Source organism: Mesocricetus auratus, unplaced genomic scaffold (assembly GCF_017639785.1).
Source record: "Mesocricetus auratus isolate SY011 unplaced genomic scaffold, BCM_Maur_2.0 Super-Scaffold_100023, whole genome shotgun sequence".
Classification (NCBI taxonomy): Eukaryota; Metazoa; Chordata; class Mammalia; order Rodentia; family Cricetidae; genus Mesocricetus; species Mesocricetus auratus.
The window spans coordinates 20,839,924-20,855,909 of NW_024429204.1; the positions used below are offsets into that span (position 1 = coordinate 20,839,924).

At 48.1% G+C, this 15,986-nt stretch overlaps 1 protein-coding gene across 2 annotated transcripts in view; it reads left to right on the forward strand.

The window, feature by feature from the left end:
- The window catches only part of Fer1l6 (fer-1 like family member 6), a 158,206-nt gene that overhangs the window by 46,687 nt on the left and 95,533 nt on the right, over positions 1-15,986 (forward strand). For both annotated transcript variants that reach the window (XM_040730441.1, XM_040730440.1), the window contains 4 exons: positions 954-1,146; positions 3,711-4,063; positions 9,733-9,841; positions 11,779-11,962. In XM_040730441.1, coding sequence (XP_040586375.1) covers positions 954-1,146; positions 3,711-4,063; positions 9,733-9,841; positions 11,779-11,962 — 839 coding nt within the window. The remainder of the gene's footprint in view (positions 1-953; positions 1,147-3,710; positions 4,064-9,732; positions 9,842-11,778; positions 11,963-15,986) is intronic.

The window sequence follows — 15,986 nt, forward strand, 5'->3', positions numbered from 1 at the left end:
ACGGGGAGTGTAGAGGAGGCTTGCACACTCAGGCTCCCTGGGCATTGTGGAAAGGGGCCCCTGAGACACCTTGTCACAAGACGGGGAGTGTAGAGGAGGCTTGCACACTCAGGCTCCCTGGGCAATGTGGAAAGGGCCCCCAGAGACACCTTGTCACAAGACGGGGAGTGTAGAGGAGGCTTGCACACTCAGGCTCCCTGGGCATTGTGGAAAGGGGTTATGGCTGGATATGCTGCAGCTTGGAGCCAGGTTGAAAAATATCTTTCCTTACCTCTGGCTGTTTCTCTAAGCAAGTACCAGGCTCCAGGCTCTGCAGAATTACCACTCTCTCCTGACCCATTTCATAGTGTTCCAGGTAGTCCTTCTCCTGTATAACCCCAGATACCTCTGTTCCTTTCTCAAGAGCCATTGGAAGAATCAAGGCCTAGGTTCACGGCCAAAGCTGGGTTCTGCCTTACTGGACTTTGAAACTTTGGCTGTATTTTGTCTTTTCAAAAATATGTCCCTGTCCCTTCCCATCAGCAGGAGCTAATGCTGGAGTGTTTCTCACGTGGGTTGAATTTGGAGGACATATAGGACATCATTTCCATTTACAGCAAGGAAACCGAGGCCCACATGTAACATGCACCTGGGTCTTTATGGAGGCATGAGCTCAGGGTCTAGCTATGTCTGCTGCCTTCCTGGAGGTGTATCAAATAGCTGGGATTCACAGCACAGGCGTTCACCCCAACACTTACCTGTTGAGTAGAAATTTCCAAGAACAACAGTTCACCTTTGCTCTCTCCACGTAGAGTCTAGGTCACCAGTAATATTAATGGTATGCAGTCGATTTCCACAGGTACCATGGGAAGCCAGCCCATGTTGCAATTCCCTTCACATCCCCAGGTGGTTTGAAGTGTTTCTTTAGCCGTGGATTATGTCCCTGGCTCACAGCTCCCTGGCTGTGCTTCTAGGGGCGGACCTCCGTGCAAAAGAACTGCGCCGATCCAGTGTGGCATGAGCAGGTGGTCTTCAAGGAAATGTTCCCTCCCTTGTGCCGGAGGGTGAAAATTCAGGTGTGGGATGAAGGCAGCATGAATGACGTGGCCCTGGCCACCCACTTCATCGACCTGAAGAAAATCTCCAACGAGCAGGATGGGGATAAAGGTAGGCTTTCCTGCGTCGGCCTGCGAGGGGGTTCCAAGGCCAGAGTTACACTTAAAGAGAGGGGGCCACGCAGACATGTGCTAGCATCGTGCGTGGTTCTGCGGTCTGTGGATGGAACCAAGCTCCGGTCCTAGGTCTTCCACAGCCATTGCTACCTGCCTGTGGTGTGTCTCTGTTCTCTTAAGGAAATGGAGTTCCAATGAAGCCAAAGGTTGATAAACTCAAGTCTACAGGCTCGATCCGCCCGGCTGCGTGTCTTTGCACGAACTGTTTTTGCACATTTCAGTGGTTGGTTTTGCCCCGACATAAAAATTATGCCCCCAGTCATTTGATGAGAACATGGCAGCATGGGGGTGGCAAGGGGCTGTGCACCCAGTGATCTGGGAGAGCCTCAGGCAATCCACAGAGTAATGAAGGTGGCAGACAGGGAAAGAACTCCTACTCGGTTGGTATATGATGGTTTCCAAAGTCACACCGACGTGTAGGAATTCCTAAATTAACCCCCATTTGAATTCATAACAATATTTCTCTGCACTGCAGATACAGGTCAGTTGACGAAAAAACACATATACATGCATACCTGCATACACATATCACGAACATATACAATTAAATGGTCAAATACAAACACACACACATATGTACATGTTAAGCCTATCTAATCATATGTCACGTGGAGCTGACATTAGTTTACCGGCTTTAGTTTTTCTTGACTAGGTGCATACTTTCCAAGAGCAGAGACGTGTATGTTTTTATGGCCTTCACAGACTGACATTAGGAAAGCCCTCAGTGATGTACCTTGTGTATCCCTTGATACCGCAGCAGCGTTTACACTCTCCATGGACACCTCAGCCATCCGTGCACACTTTCCAACTAGTCATCAACAGCTTTACGCAGAGCTCTTCAGGAGCCTCCTGATGGTTTCAGAAAGATGCACGTTTGTGTTTTAGAAGGAGACACCGGGGAGCATGAAGCCTTTCTTATCCTTTTTAACAGCAATTTCCCTGCTTCTTTAAGTTTTCTTAAAGGGGAGCAGAGTCTGAGAATAGAATCTGGTCTGGAGACGTCAGGGTGGGAGAAAAGAGACATTAGTAGGCAGAACGATTGTACACACACACACACACACACACACACACACACACACGCACACGCACACACACACATGTTTGTTTGGCAACTATGGGCGGATTGATAAGCAAATTGTGACTCCCTCTTTACTCATAATGGTAGGGGCATGTCTTCAGGGCCCATATGAAGTGCTTGGTAGATATTATCCTGTTAATCTTGATAGGTGAGGTCAGCACTGTTAGCTTTTCCTCCAGATGAGGAAGCTGAAGAGCAAGGAAGTTAAGAAACTTGTCCAGGTTCACGCAGCTGAAAAGTCCCAGAGCTGGGGTTTGAACCCACCCAGTCGAGTCTTCAGAAACACCATGCTGTTTTGCCTTTCACACAGGGGCAGGCATGGACCTGAAGGTGTAGGTCAGTGGTGAGAGCGCTTGCCTACAAGGTGAAAAGCCTTGGGTTTGATTCCCAGTACTGAAACATGAAGGGGCATTGTGTCACAGATGTTCTCACAGATGGCATATGCTTTCTCAGATGTGCTCTATTAAGGAGAGAAACCCCTTATGGCAGGAATAAATTCAGTCACCAGGTCTTTTCAGCTCTGTGTTTAGGAAATACCTTTGAACATTCGTTTCTTACCAGCTCTACCATCCTACCCAAGTACAAGCTACAGTGCCCATAGCGTTCAAGTGAAATGGTTCCCAAAGCAGTGTTTTCAAGCCTTCACATGGTAATCCCAATGGTCTTAAAGACATGGTTACATTATCAATGTGATAAAATCCCTTTACAATATTTTTAGTGATGTTAAGATGGTAAACAAAACCCATAATAAGCCCTTAAGACCTCTTCCCTGTCGAAACTCATCTCACACACCCTTGTTCATACTCTTAACAGCTGGTTCATAGCCCCTAACCCCACTCCTCCACGCTCCATCAACCTAGAATTTGTTCATGGTCCCTTACCTCATTCCTCCATGTTTATTCTTGCAACACCAGATGTGTCCCCTTCATAGTGTTTATAATGTAAATATTAATGTAAACATCTAGCATGTTGCCCAGCTCGTGTTAGGAATAAATACATATTTGATGACTAAATGATGACAGAAGGGTGCACAGTGCCCTCTGTAATGTTACAAGGTGAAAAGTATAAACATGTAAAGGGAAGACCAGATGGAAATTGGTCTTTGGAGACGATGCCTTTTATTTTAGATATTTCCTATTGGTCTTTCTATCATGTTTTTTTTTAAGATTTTTTAATTTAGTGTACAGTGTTCTGCCTACATCCTAGGAGAGGGCACCAGATCTCATTACAAATGGTTGTGAGCTACCATGTGGTTGCTGGGACTTGAACTTGGGACCTCTGGAAGAACAGCCAGTGCTCTTAACACTCTGAGTCACCTCTCCAGCCCCATATATCAAATATTGTTATGTGTAACTTTTATAAAGCAAGCATATGGTAACCGTGAAAGTTCATGCAGATACCCAACGCTTGGACTTTCCTAGGCTTTCTTCCTACCTTTGGACCTGCCTGGATTAACCTGTACGGCGCCCCCAGGAACCAAAGTCTGACGGGTGACTACCAGGAGTTGAATGAGGGCTTTGGGGAAGGTGCGTCCTTCAGGGGCCGGATCTTGGTGGAAATTGCTGTAGAAATCCTCTCCGGTGGGGCCCAGGAGTCTAAATTCTCCAAGGCTCTGAAGGAGCTGAAGCTGCCCTCCAAAGACAAAGACTCCAAGTCTTCTAAAGGCTCAAGTAAGGACAAGGCTGACAAAACCGAAGACAGCAAAGCCCAGCAGACTGCTGACAAAACCAACTCCACGGAGGTAGAGGTGGAGTCTTTCGCTGTCCCCCCAGAGGTAAGTGTGCGCTCTGTCCCTCAGGGCCTAAGGTAGGGGAGCCCAGGGTGTGCGTGCGTGCGCGCGCGCGCACGCGCGCGTGTGTGTGTGTGTGTGTGAGAGAGAGAGAGAGAGAGAGAGTACTTGCCACACTCTAGAAGACTCTGTGTGTGTGTGTGTGTGTGTGAGAGAGAGAGAGAGAGAGAGAGATGGAGACAGAGAGAGAGTACTTGCCACACTCTAGAAGACTCTGTGTGTGTGTGTGTGAAAGAGAGACAGAGAGAGTACTTGCCACACTCTAGAAGACTCTGTGTGTGTGTGTGAGAGAGAGAGAGTACTTGCCACACTCTAGAAGACTCTGTGTGTGTGTGTGTGTGAGAGAGAGAGAGAGAGAGTACTTGCCACACTCTAGAAGACTCTGTGTGTGTGTGTGTGAGAGAGAGAGAGAGTACTTGCCACACTCTAGAAGACTCTGTGTGTGTGTGTGAGAGAGAGAGAGTACTTGCCACACTCTAGAAGACTCTGTGTGTGTGTGTGAGAGAGAGTACTTGCCACACTCTAGAAGACTCTGTGTGTGTGTGAGAGAGAGAGAGAGTACTTGCCACACTCTAGAAGACTCTGTGTGTGTGTGTGAGAGAGAGAGAGAGAGAGAGAGAGTACTTGCCACACTCTAGAAGACTCTGTGTGTGTGTGTGTGTGAGAGAGAGAGAGAGAGAGAGTACTTGCCACACTCTAGAAGACTCTGTGTGTGTGTGTGTGTGTGTGTGAGAGAGAGAGAGAGAGAGAGAGAGAGAGAGAGAGAGAGAGAGAGAGAGAGAGAGTACTTGCCACACTCTAGAAGACATTCTCATCTTGCCTGCAAAACGGTGCCAGACTAGTGCCAAGTCCCGGGATGCATCCTCTGGTCTTGCAAGCAGTATGACCATGTGCTCACGACAGATTCCTTTAGAATCTCTCAAGTGTGGGTCCCATGGGAACTCAAAGAAGGAGACATAAAAGCAGTTGGGGTGGATGGTAGATGGGTGTGCAAACTCTGCTGTCTCGTTCTGTTTAGCTGCGTTGTGTTGGAGTATCTTTCTTTGCATGTGGGACCACATAGGAAGAGGGAAGAGGTAGAGAGGAGTAGGCAACAAGTTGGGCGGAAAGAACTTGAGGAGCCTCATAACCCCAGGATGAAATCACAGCCCCACAGAACGCTCCTCCTTAATTAGTTCCCGCCATTGAACTGGCAGGGTTCCCCCAGCCCCACTCTGTAGTATGGGCAAGAGATTGGAGTGTCAAAATTAGTATCAGCTGTGACTATCCTCTGACTGTTTATCCTAGTTGTATGGTTTGTAGTCAGTCGAGTGAATGGGTCCTGTGTGTCGTCAGTAACAGAGGGGGGTTGATTCCAGCCGAGCCTGGCTCATTCTGTCTCTGGGAACGTCTCTCAGATAGCTGCTGGCCCAGAACTGACCGTTCCTAAGGAGACCGGGCAGATCCCAGAATGACACTAAGAGAGCCACCCTTATCTTGGAAGAGCCATTTATCTTCCCAGCTGGGTTATTAAGAAACCACTGGGGAAGCCAGGTGGTGGTGGCACACACCTTAAAGCCCAGCACTTGGGAGGCAGAGGCAGGTGGATCTCTGTGAGTTCAAGGCCAGCCTGGTCTACAAGAGCTAGTTCAATACAGTTAAGGCTATGCACAGAAACCCTGTCTTGAAAAACCAAAAAACCAAAACAAACCACTGGGGAGAACTCGGAGCACAGCTTGGAAACCCCGGCATTAGTTTTACTTGTGGCTGTAATGCTAACACTGCCCTAGGTTGACATTTATTCTTTAGCTAAGTGAGGTCTTACAGGTCGGTCGCTCTGTCATAGACAATTTCTGGGGGCTGGTGAGAAAGCATATATAAATTGTCATCAATTGATTTTTTAGCATCTACATGGTTAAGCGTACAATGTCCTTATAGCTGTTATCCATGACCCTCTCCCTCCACCAAGGAGCGGCTATGTGGAGCTTGCTTCCCGTTGTTTGTGTCTTGACGTTTTCAACACTTCGGGAAACATTCTCTGGACATGCGCACTATCATGCATTGGAATTGGCATTGTCTTCATGGGTTCTGTGAGCGCATGTGCATCCAGGATATAGGCCAACACTGGCAACCTGACTTCACACATTGTGGGTAGCTTGTGTGGCATGTTGTGGTCACTCAAGCATGCAGTCCTATATCTGCCTGTCTGGTAACCATTCTTTTGGTGAGTCAATTTGGACAGGGATATCCAAGAGGAAAGAAGCTATGAGGAGATTTTCATAATCTAAGTCAACATCCTTAGGATATTTTGCTGAGGTCATCTTGAAGGAAGATATTCTGGCAGGAAACAAAGGAGGTGGGCAGGGTGTGGACTTTTCTACAAATCAAGGTATAGAGATGGCTACTGGGCTACTGTGGAAAAGGAGGCAGACTCAGGACAACCCAGGTGCTTCTATGCTTCTGCCCTCTTCTCATCTTGGTGTCTTGTGCCTGGCAGTTTCTTGGCAGATTCATTCGTCGTCTGTCCTTGCTCAACAAGTCACCCCAAAGCTTCGTGGCTTGAATTAAGTGCTTATTTTTTCTCTGTGAGTGAGGAGTTTGGGGATTCCTTAGTGTAGTGGTTCCAGGCCCCATGTTTCTTGGAGGAAACTTTTATCAAGATCTTGGCAGAAGCTGTGAGCTTTTGACGGTGTCACAGGACCAGAGGACCCATTTCAAGATGGCCGTGTGACACTGTGGAGGCCTCAGTACCCTGTTGGCTATTGGCGTGGGAATGCAGTTCCTTACCATAGGGACCGTCCCTAAATTCTGAGTACCTTTATGGCATGGTAGGTTCAGTTTCCTTCCCCTAGAGTGGTGATCTCAGAGGACAAGGCCGTGACCAGGCCATGACGGCACAGTCGGACATTTCTGCCGCCTTCCTTCTTCTTGCTAGGAATGAATCATCTTATCCAGGCTTCATGCAGAAGGAAGAGAGTTAGAGGGAGATGAGCCAAGAACTTGTGGGTGTATTTTAAAGCCTCTGCCCAGGGCCTCTCTGTTTCCCACAGCCTGAGCAGACTGGTCCCCATCAAGCCTTTCCTGCTGAGTCTTTTTTCCTGTTCAGCTTCCCAGGCTCATGGACCCCTGTGTCGCTGGTTACAGCATCCCCACTGCACATCTGGACACTAAGAGCCCCTGTGATGTTGCCTTTTCCTAGTCTCCCTCATTGCTATGGAAGCTTCTTTCTCCTCCGCTACACGCTCCCAGAGCACAGCCCTCCAGGGAATGTGGCCACTTCTAAATTCTGTGAGTGCTGGGTGGACAGCTTCATAACAAGCTTCTCACTCAGCATGGGCAAGAGTAAAAACGAGCCGAACTCCACAGAGCTTATGATGTAAAAGGGGAGAGAACTCTTGCAAAATACATCCATCAGGAAGTAGGAAGTGACGAGCGCATTAAGAACTATAAATTGCTATTATCTATGGGGCTAGAAAGCTCAGCGATGAAAATTTTAGGCCTTTGAGTAAGACAGATGGATTTACGTTGTGTCCGTATGGTGCAATGGTCACCCCCTGGGCAGCCCCTGGAGGCATGCTTACCTCTGTCTCTTTGGATACAGCACTTAAACGCTATGCTAGCTGCTTCTCTCTTGGCTGTGACAAAACAACGGATTGAAAACAACTTCCAGAAAGGGACTTTAAGGCTCACAATCTGAAGGTACAGCCCGCCATGGTAGAGATGTCATGCAGCAGAAACCTAAGGCCGCCACAGTCAGGATGCAGACAGAGTTGAAGGCTGTGCTCAGCTCACTTTGTGAGCTCAGTGAACATTGAAACATCATTTCTCCAGTTTGAGGCGTGCTTCCAGAAGGGAGAGTCCCTTAAATTGGAGCTTGAAGAGCACAGAGGGTTAGGAGATCAATTCGACCTTTTGAAATATTTACTGTAGTTGCTGTTTGCAGGGTTTGTGTCCGCTGCTTAGCAAGTGTCCCAGGCTCTGCTGTGGTACTTTTGTCACAGCTAAGGAAAAGAACAGCCAGAAAATGGATGTCACTTGCTCAAAGTCCAGTAGCTGGCAGGTCGGCTTGCTTTGCTGTGACATCTGCCGTCCTGGAGGTCCCACGGTCGGCTTTCCCTCTAGTCTCTGCGGTTTTCACCCTCCTCCCAGAGAGTAAACTCAGCCCCGGGGACTGCAAGATAAGAGGCTGTTGGATGGACAGTGACTAATAGCACCCTACCCCACCCTGCCCTGTGTCTCTGGTCAATGGAAACATTTCCTGGATTGTCCAACACTGCAGGAAAGGTCGCCTCTTACCCAATTATCAGAAGCCTTTTGGTTCTGTGAGGGGACTGGTTCAGGACTCGTGTTCAACGGAACCCTATGCATGTGAGGCCACAATAGTTTTCTTCCCTTAGCTCCACCTTTCTGCTCTTTCCGCGGAGTTTAGTAAACCCAGCTGCAAAGCTAGGGCGCCCTCCCGTATGCCTTCACCGCACTTAGAATCTTCACTCAGAAAGGGGACGCCGGGTCCCCGTGCGTCAGTGACGTCTGCTGCCCAAGTTGTCTACATGTTCCGTAGAGCTCCTCGCAAAGAAAAGAGTGTTGTCCTGTAGTGGTGCGGTTCTCAGCCTTCCTAACGCTGCAACCCTTTAATACAGTTCCCCATGTTGTGCTGGCCCCCAGCCATACAATATTTTCACAACTACTTCACAACTGTAGTATGAATCATAATTTAAATATTTCATGGAGACAGAGGCTTGCCAAAGGGGTTGTTATCCAGGTTGAGAACCGCTGTGTAATGACTCCTGCCTTACGGCCCGCCCTAACCCAGTCTTCCAGACCACCCGAGGGCTCCTTGACCTCCTTGGTGAAGACCAGGCCTCAGCCTTAGCTGAGTTTAGCTTGTGGTGCGACCTTGGAAGCCCCTCAATCTTCCCGAGCTCTGTTTTACAGAGGAAAATGGCAGAGGCTGGAGTAGATAACCCTAATGCCCTTTTCAATATAAAAACGTGTGAAATGCATGCAAGTGGATCCCTTGCAACAGCTTCAGTGTGTGTACACCCCAGAAACTGATCGATGCTTCTGCCTGTGTGTAACATCCCGCCTTTTATCTGAGCTTCCTAATTATCTGAGGAAGTCAACTTAGACTATGGGCCAGCATCGAACCTGGGGCCTGTGATCAGAATACCTGGCAAAGTTACTCAGCAACGCAAGCTTCCTTTTCTGTAAAATGGGAATGGTCTGCATTCCAAGCTCCCAAGGATGCTCTAAGGAAGGAAGAATAAACGCTTGTGAGCACCCCCTCTCAGCCTTGTAGTGACGCTCACACGTAAGGGTTAAGCACTGTGACTCTCGGCAGCTCATCATTGATTTTCTGGGTCTACCCACCTGTTCCTTGCTGGGTCCTCCCAAGCCTCTTGGGAAGACATACATGCTTACCTTTTGCCATGAAATCAGCCTTCTTCTTGTACGTTAAGTTAGCGGTCCATAGGGTGATTGTGTGCTAGCTGGGTTTGGACTTGAGTTTGTTGGCCATGATTGCTGCCTGTCTGCTTAGTGGCTAGACATGGCATTTCCAGCTGTCACAGAGACTAAGGCGTCCATGAGTTACACCAGGCCAAATGAGTTTGACTAACTGGGCTTTCTAGTGAGAAAGGAAGCCAGCTCTGTCTAGCATTTTTTTCTCTCTGTAGATTATACCAGAAAAATGTGAGGAGTTTTTACTCTTTGGAGCCTTTTTTGAAGCTACCATGATTGACCGGAAGATTGGAGATAAGCCCATCAGCTTTGAAGTTTCTATTGGTAAGTGCAGACACATGCAGTGTTTGGGGCATGGTCTTGAATAAATCAATTAATGCCTTACATGAAGGTGATTATACTCTGATGGAGACGGCAGGTACCTCAACGAGAAAAGATAGTTCCTTGTCTACCCAACATCACATCAAGAGTAGATTTATTCCTATAGGTTTTGTTGCTATTTATTTGTTTAACAGTACAGGTTTGAGTTTCAGGACTTGGATTGCTAACGTTGGTCCCATTACTTTGGGCTGACTTAATTTCTCTGGGTCTTGTTTCCTTCATGTATAAAATGGGACAGACTATAACTCTTCACAGGGCTGTAAGATTCGATGAATCATTTGAAGCATCACACATTCAATAGATGCTATGGCTGCAATTCCTGCCGTCTTCCTTGGCAAAGGTGCAGCTCAACTAAGAGGAGTCATGCCATCAGAGAAGAACAGATTCGCATTTGGTCAGTTCTGTTGCAACCCGGCAGAAGGAAGTAGAGAAGGAACTCATTCCTTCTGAGCTGGGGACCTGGCACAGAACCCATGTCTGAATGTCCACAGGGTGCAGATGTCTATTAGAACTGTGAAAGTTAAATCTGACAAGAGGGCCTTTATCTGCTTTTTGCTTTTATTGATTTATTGAAAATAGATTTTTTTCTCACATAATATATCCTGATTATTTCGTCTCCCGTCTCCCTCTACTCCTCTCGGTTCCCCCCACCTCCTCTCCCATATGGACCCACCCTCTTTCTGTCTCTCATTAGAAAACAAACAGGCTTCTAAGGGATTAATAATATAATATGCTGTGATATGATGAAACAGAAATTAACCCATCAGAATTGGTCAAAACGAACAGAAGGAAGGCATAAAGACCCATTCATTCTCACACTCGGGAATCCCATAAAAACACCAAACTAGGACCTGCAGAGCAAAAAGAGAGAATAAAAATACATAAATAAAAATGGTGGGGCTAAGTTTAAAAGAAGGAAAAAAGAGAAAAGTCCTAGGGCGGCATTATGAGACAAGGAGGCTCCAACGAAGCCGTTGAGTTCACCTACTGCTGGCCATCTACTGCCTGGACCTGTAGCAGATGCCTTAAGAGGAAATGAAATTTTCATGTGAAAGGGGTTGTCAGTTTGAGATTGCTTCTGGGCTAGGGACGGGCCTGAGTCTGCTTCCTTCACCTGGAGCAGACCTGTGCAGGCCCTGTGGATGCTGAGGAGACCTTACCTTTTATGAAGATGTGCAGAGCACAAAATCAGCCCTATTTGAAACCTTCCCTTGCCTCCCCCTCCTCCTCCCCCACCGTTCTCTGTCTCCTTCAATACCAACGTACACTTACTTTTTAAAACACGATGCTGCCTTGGGGTACTCAGGCGAGAAGTCTTTTTCTCAGAGAAGAAAGAGTTTTGAGAAGATCCCCAATATTTTGTTGAGGGAAAAAACTTTGTTACACAACAACACACCTGCAAATGATAGTGGGCGGGCCTCCAGGACGAGTTTTGCTAGGATTTATCCACTGTTAAAAGTGCCCAGAGCATAGAGAGCCTGATGAGCAGCTGGGAGGATGGAAGGAGAGACCCCAACTCCCGCATGCTGCCCTCTGACCTCCATACTTGCTCATGAGTGTGTGTGCACATATGCGAAGTAATGTCATAAAATTGAAATAGATTAGAAATGATCGTGGCTATAGAAACTTAAAATCCCCCTCTGGACTCTCTTTTCCTTAACTGGCTTTCTTAATTTGCAACGTGTTGTAGCTTTTGCAAACAAGAAGACAAGATTCCTCGACTTTGTCCGTCTTATTTTCTGGCTCTCCATCCTTTGTTCTTCCTGACTTTACCCTGAGACCTTTCGCCCTTGTAGGGAGCCAGCGTGGGTATGCCCAGCTGACTGATCCCATTTACTGATGCTCAGCCCCTCCCTCCTTGCTATCTATCGTCTCTGAAGGTAACTTTGGGAACCTGATTGATGGAGGGTCTCACCATGGCAGTAAGAAGAAATCGGCTGAGCTGACCGAAGAAGATGTCCTTCCTCTGTTGCAGGAAGGGGAAAAAGATGTGGCCCATGACTCTGTCGTTCCCATGGCCTCCACCACACACCCGGAGAAGCCTCTGGTGACAGAAGGGAACAGGTAGGAGGACACAGGGCAAATGAGAACAAAGTTTCTACTGTGTGAGACGTTTGCCAGTCCCTGGGACTGTTTCGTGCTGCTTTTTGGTAAAATAAGAAAGGCAAGCTTTATCTCAGTGCTGGGAACAAGTTGCAAATGGGGAAGCATGAATAACTGTCACTATTAGACCCTCAGCCCTGCCATGGCACAACCAGGGGACCCATCTAAAGGCGGAGCAGTCATAATGGCTGCCACACATGAAGCCCTTTCCTCTTAGCTTAGGAGCATGGCAAGCTGGGTTTTAAGATTCAGCCCAAACCAGGTTGGTGATTATCTTTCTTGTCAGGATGTCATCAAGTGAACTCTACCTGGTAGGATTATTGACTGTTTAATTTCTGACCTTAGGTTTGCCACAGTAACTGACAAACTAGAGAGTGATGGGGGGATGCTCACTGGAAATGAACATCTTAGAAAACAGCCAGGCATCCCTACTCAGCCTCACAACTCTTTGATTCATGCAAATGTTAAGCCGATAATAAAAGTAGAGTTGGTTTAAAGAAGGCACCGTCAAGCCCTGCTCAGGAGATTTGTGAGAAGAAATAAAAGCGTACATGTGAGAGTCTTGCCTTGCCTAGTCTTGTGTCACATGCATGAGTCATGCATTCTCCTGGGAGCTCATTGCTGTCCACGTTCTACATGTGAGGAGATGGGAATGTAGAGATGTCACACCGCTACATCAAGGCCATGTCACTGCTGTCAACCCTCTGCTCTTCACAGCCCAGATACTTCCCCTAGGAACCGATGTAACTGGAGTTTCCTTCCCACCAGGTCCAGCAGCTGTTAGCCCTAAATAAACACTCAGAGAGTTATATTAAATATTAAATGTTGGCCGATGACTAGGGTTTCTTGCTGGCTAGCTCTGTCTTAATTTTTAACTCATTTCTATAATCTATGCATTTCCACATGGTGTTGGCCTATCAGGGAATAACCAGACCTGTTACTCCTTTGGCAGATACATGGCGTCTCTTCGAGTGCCTCTCAGCCTCTCTCCCAGCCTTCTCCTCCTCTCCTGACCCCGCCTATCTTCCTGCCTCTACTGGCTTTTGGCCAAACAGTGTTTTATTAATAAGCGAGACATATATACAGAAAGACATCCCCATCAAAGTGACTTCCCAGTCTGTGTCCTCAGATGGCCCTGCTCCTAAAAGGCTGGTCAGACGCCCCTTTGTGTGGTTTATAAACTATTCCCCAGGCTTCTTTCTCAGGGTCTTCCAGCCCACAGCTCAGGGGTCGTCAGTTGTTCTTTTACATATTTTAAAGATGTATTTTATTTTAAATTACATGTGTGTGTGTATGTGTGTGTACTCACATGTGTGAGCGCAGGTGTGAGCGCAGGTGTAAGTGCAGGTGTGAGTGTGAGCGCAGGTGTGAGCACAGGTGTGAGCACAGGTGTGAGTGTGAGTGCAGGTGTGAGTGCATGTGTGAGCACAGGTGTGAGCACAGGTGTGAGTGTGAGTGCAGGTGTGAGCGCAGGTGTGAGTGTGAGTGCAGGTGTGAGTGCAGGTGTGAGCACAGGTATGAGTGTGAGTGCAGGTGTGAGTGTGAGTGCAGGTGTGAGCACAGGTGTGAGTGTGAGTGCAGGTGTGAGCACAGGTGTGAGTGTGAGTGCAGGTGTGAGCACAGGTGTGAGTGTGAGTGCAGGTGTGAGTGCAGGTGTGAGTGCAGGTGTGAGCACAGGTGTGAGTGTGAGTGCAGGTGTGAGTACAGGTGTGAGTACAGGTGTGAGCACAGGTGTGAGTGTGAGTGCAGGTGTGAGTGCAGGTATGAGCACAGGTGTGAGCGCAGGTGTGAGTGTGAGTGCAGGTGTGAGTGCAGGTGTGAGTGTGAGTGCAGGTGTGAGTGCAGGTGTGAGTGTGAGTGCAGGTGTGAGTGTGAGTGCAGGTGTGAGCGCAGGTGTGAGTGTGAGCGCAGGTGTGAGCGCAGGTGTGAGTGTGAGTGCAGGTGTGAGTGCAGGTGTGAGCGCAGGTGTGAGTATGAGCGCAGGTGTGAGTGCAGGTGTGAGCGTGAGCGCAGGTGTGAGTGCAGGTGTGAGCGTGAGTGCAGGTGTGAGTGTGAGCGCAGGTGTGAGCACAGGTGTGAGTGCAGGTGTGAGCATGAGCACAGGTGTGAGTGTGAACTCAGGTGTGAATACAGGTGCCTGCTGAGTCCAGAATAGGGTGTTAGGTGCCCTGGAGCCAGAGCGAAGGTTGTGAGGGTCTCTCCGAGAGCAGAACACCCACTGAACTGCGCCATCTCCCTAGCCCCAAGTTTCCATTTTGTCTGAAGCCAGTAAATGGCGAGGTCTGGTCAGTGTGAATCTTGGGTATTTTTTTTTTTTGTCTCCTTAATTCTGGTCATGTATTTGTCATTGCTGTGACAAGAATACCCAGCAAACGTAACTGGAGGCAAAGCTTATTTTGTCTTCTATTTTGTGGAGCTACAGTCCACCGATGAAGAAGGATCGGCATCTGTTCACATTGTTGACTCTCAGGATGTAGAGAGTGGACAGGAAGTGCAGCCAGGCAGCACATCCGGTGATTACTTCCTCCAGTGAGGTTACACCTCCTAAAAGGTTTCCAACCTCCCTGAACATCACCAGCATCTGGTGACCACCAAGTATTTAAACACACACACACACACACACACACACACAGACAGACAGACACAAGAGCATATGCACACACACACACACACACAGACAAAGAGACAGACACCCAGACATGCACAAGCCTGTGCACTCAAACACACATGTGCATGTACACACACACGCACACACAGACAGACAGACAAACACAAGAGCATATGCACACACACACACACAGACAGAGACAGACAGACGCAAGCGCATGCACACACACAGAGACAGAGAAACAGAGACCCAGACATACACAAGCCTGTACACTGGAACACACGTGTGCATGTATACACACACACACACACACAGACACAAGCTCATGCACACACACACAGAGACAGAGACAGACACCCAGACATACACAGCCTGTGCACTCAAACACATGTGTGCATGTATACACACACACACACACACACAGAGACAGACACACAGACAGACAGGCATGCACAAGCATGTGCACTCACTCACACGTGTTAATGCACACACACACAGACAGACAGACATACACAAGCCTGTGTACTCACTCACACGTGTTCATGCACACACACATACACATACTCACTTGTCCACCTGACTTCGGCGGCCATTCCCTCAAGCCCCCTTTCATCTATCTGTCTGATGTTCCTGGAAGACCCCCAGCTGTACACTGTTCTCTGCTGCCCCTGGGTTTTGAACGCACTCCTCACTTTGCCCGGAAGTAAGCCCACACCTTGCCTGTTGGCTTCCCTTGTGGTTCAGGATATTCTTCCCTGTCCCACGTCTGATTGAGCTTCCTGTACTCGTCAGGGACTCAGTGAGCGTTAATCATGCCAGACTACGATGTTTCATTTGTCTCTCCTGCCTGTAAGAGCACTTTGAGGGCAGGAACCTCATCGTTGCGCATTTCTGTGCCTGACATAACTATCCGTGAGTTGCGGAGTTGCTGTGGACACGGGGTGCTTTGGGAACAGAGAGATGGAGTGACTAACTCTGCCTGGGAGGATGTGATGAGTTGATACAGTCATAGAGAAATGACATCTTACAGGATGACAGGGATTTCAGAGTTAGAGAAGACCACTTGGGGCAAAATAGGGTAAAATCAAAATAGTTTTACTTATCTGCTTTTTTGGATTTTAGTATTCTCTGAATTTTCTGAACTTTGCCCCTTTTCCATGGGTCACCTTTGGAGGGTTCTTTTTAGCCATACCTGGTTCCCCATCCAACTTCATAAACACCTGAAAGAGCCAGAAGCTTCCTCATGCTTTAACTCCCATTTGCGGCTGGCAGTGAAGTATTCCTGCCCCCGGGGGTCAGCAGCTCAGGAAGACTTTCTGGGACTACTCAAAGAGTCTTGCATCCCCGGATGTTCTCCGCCCAGATGGGCTGTCCCAG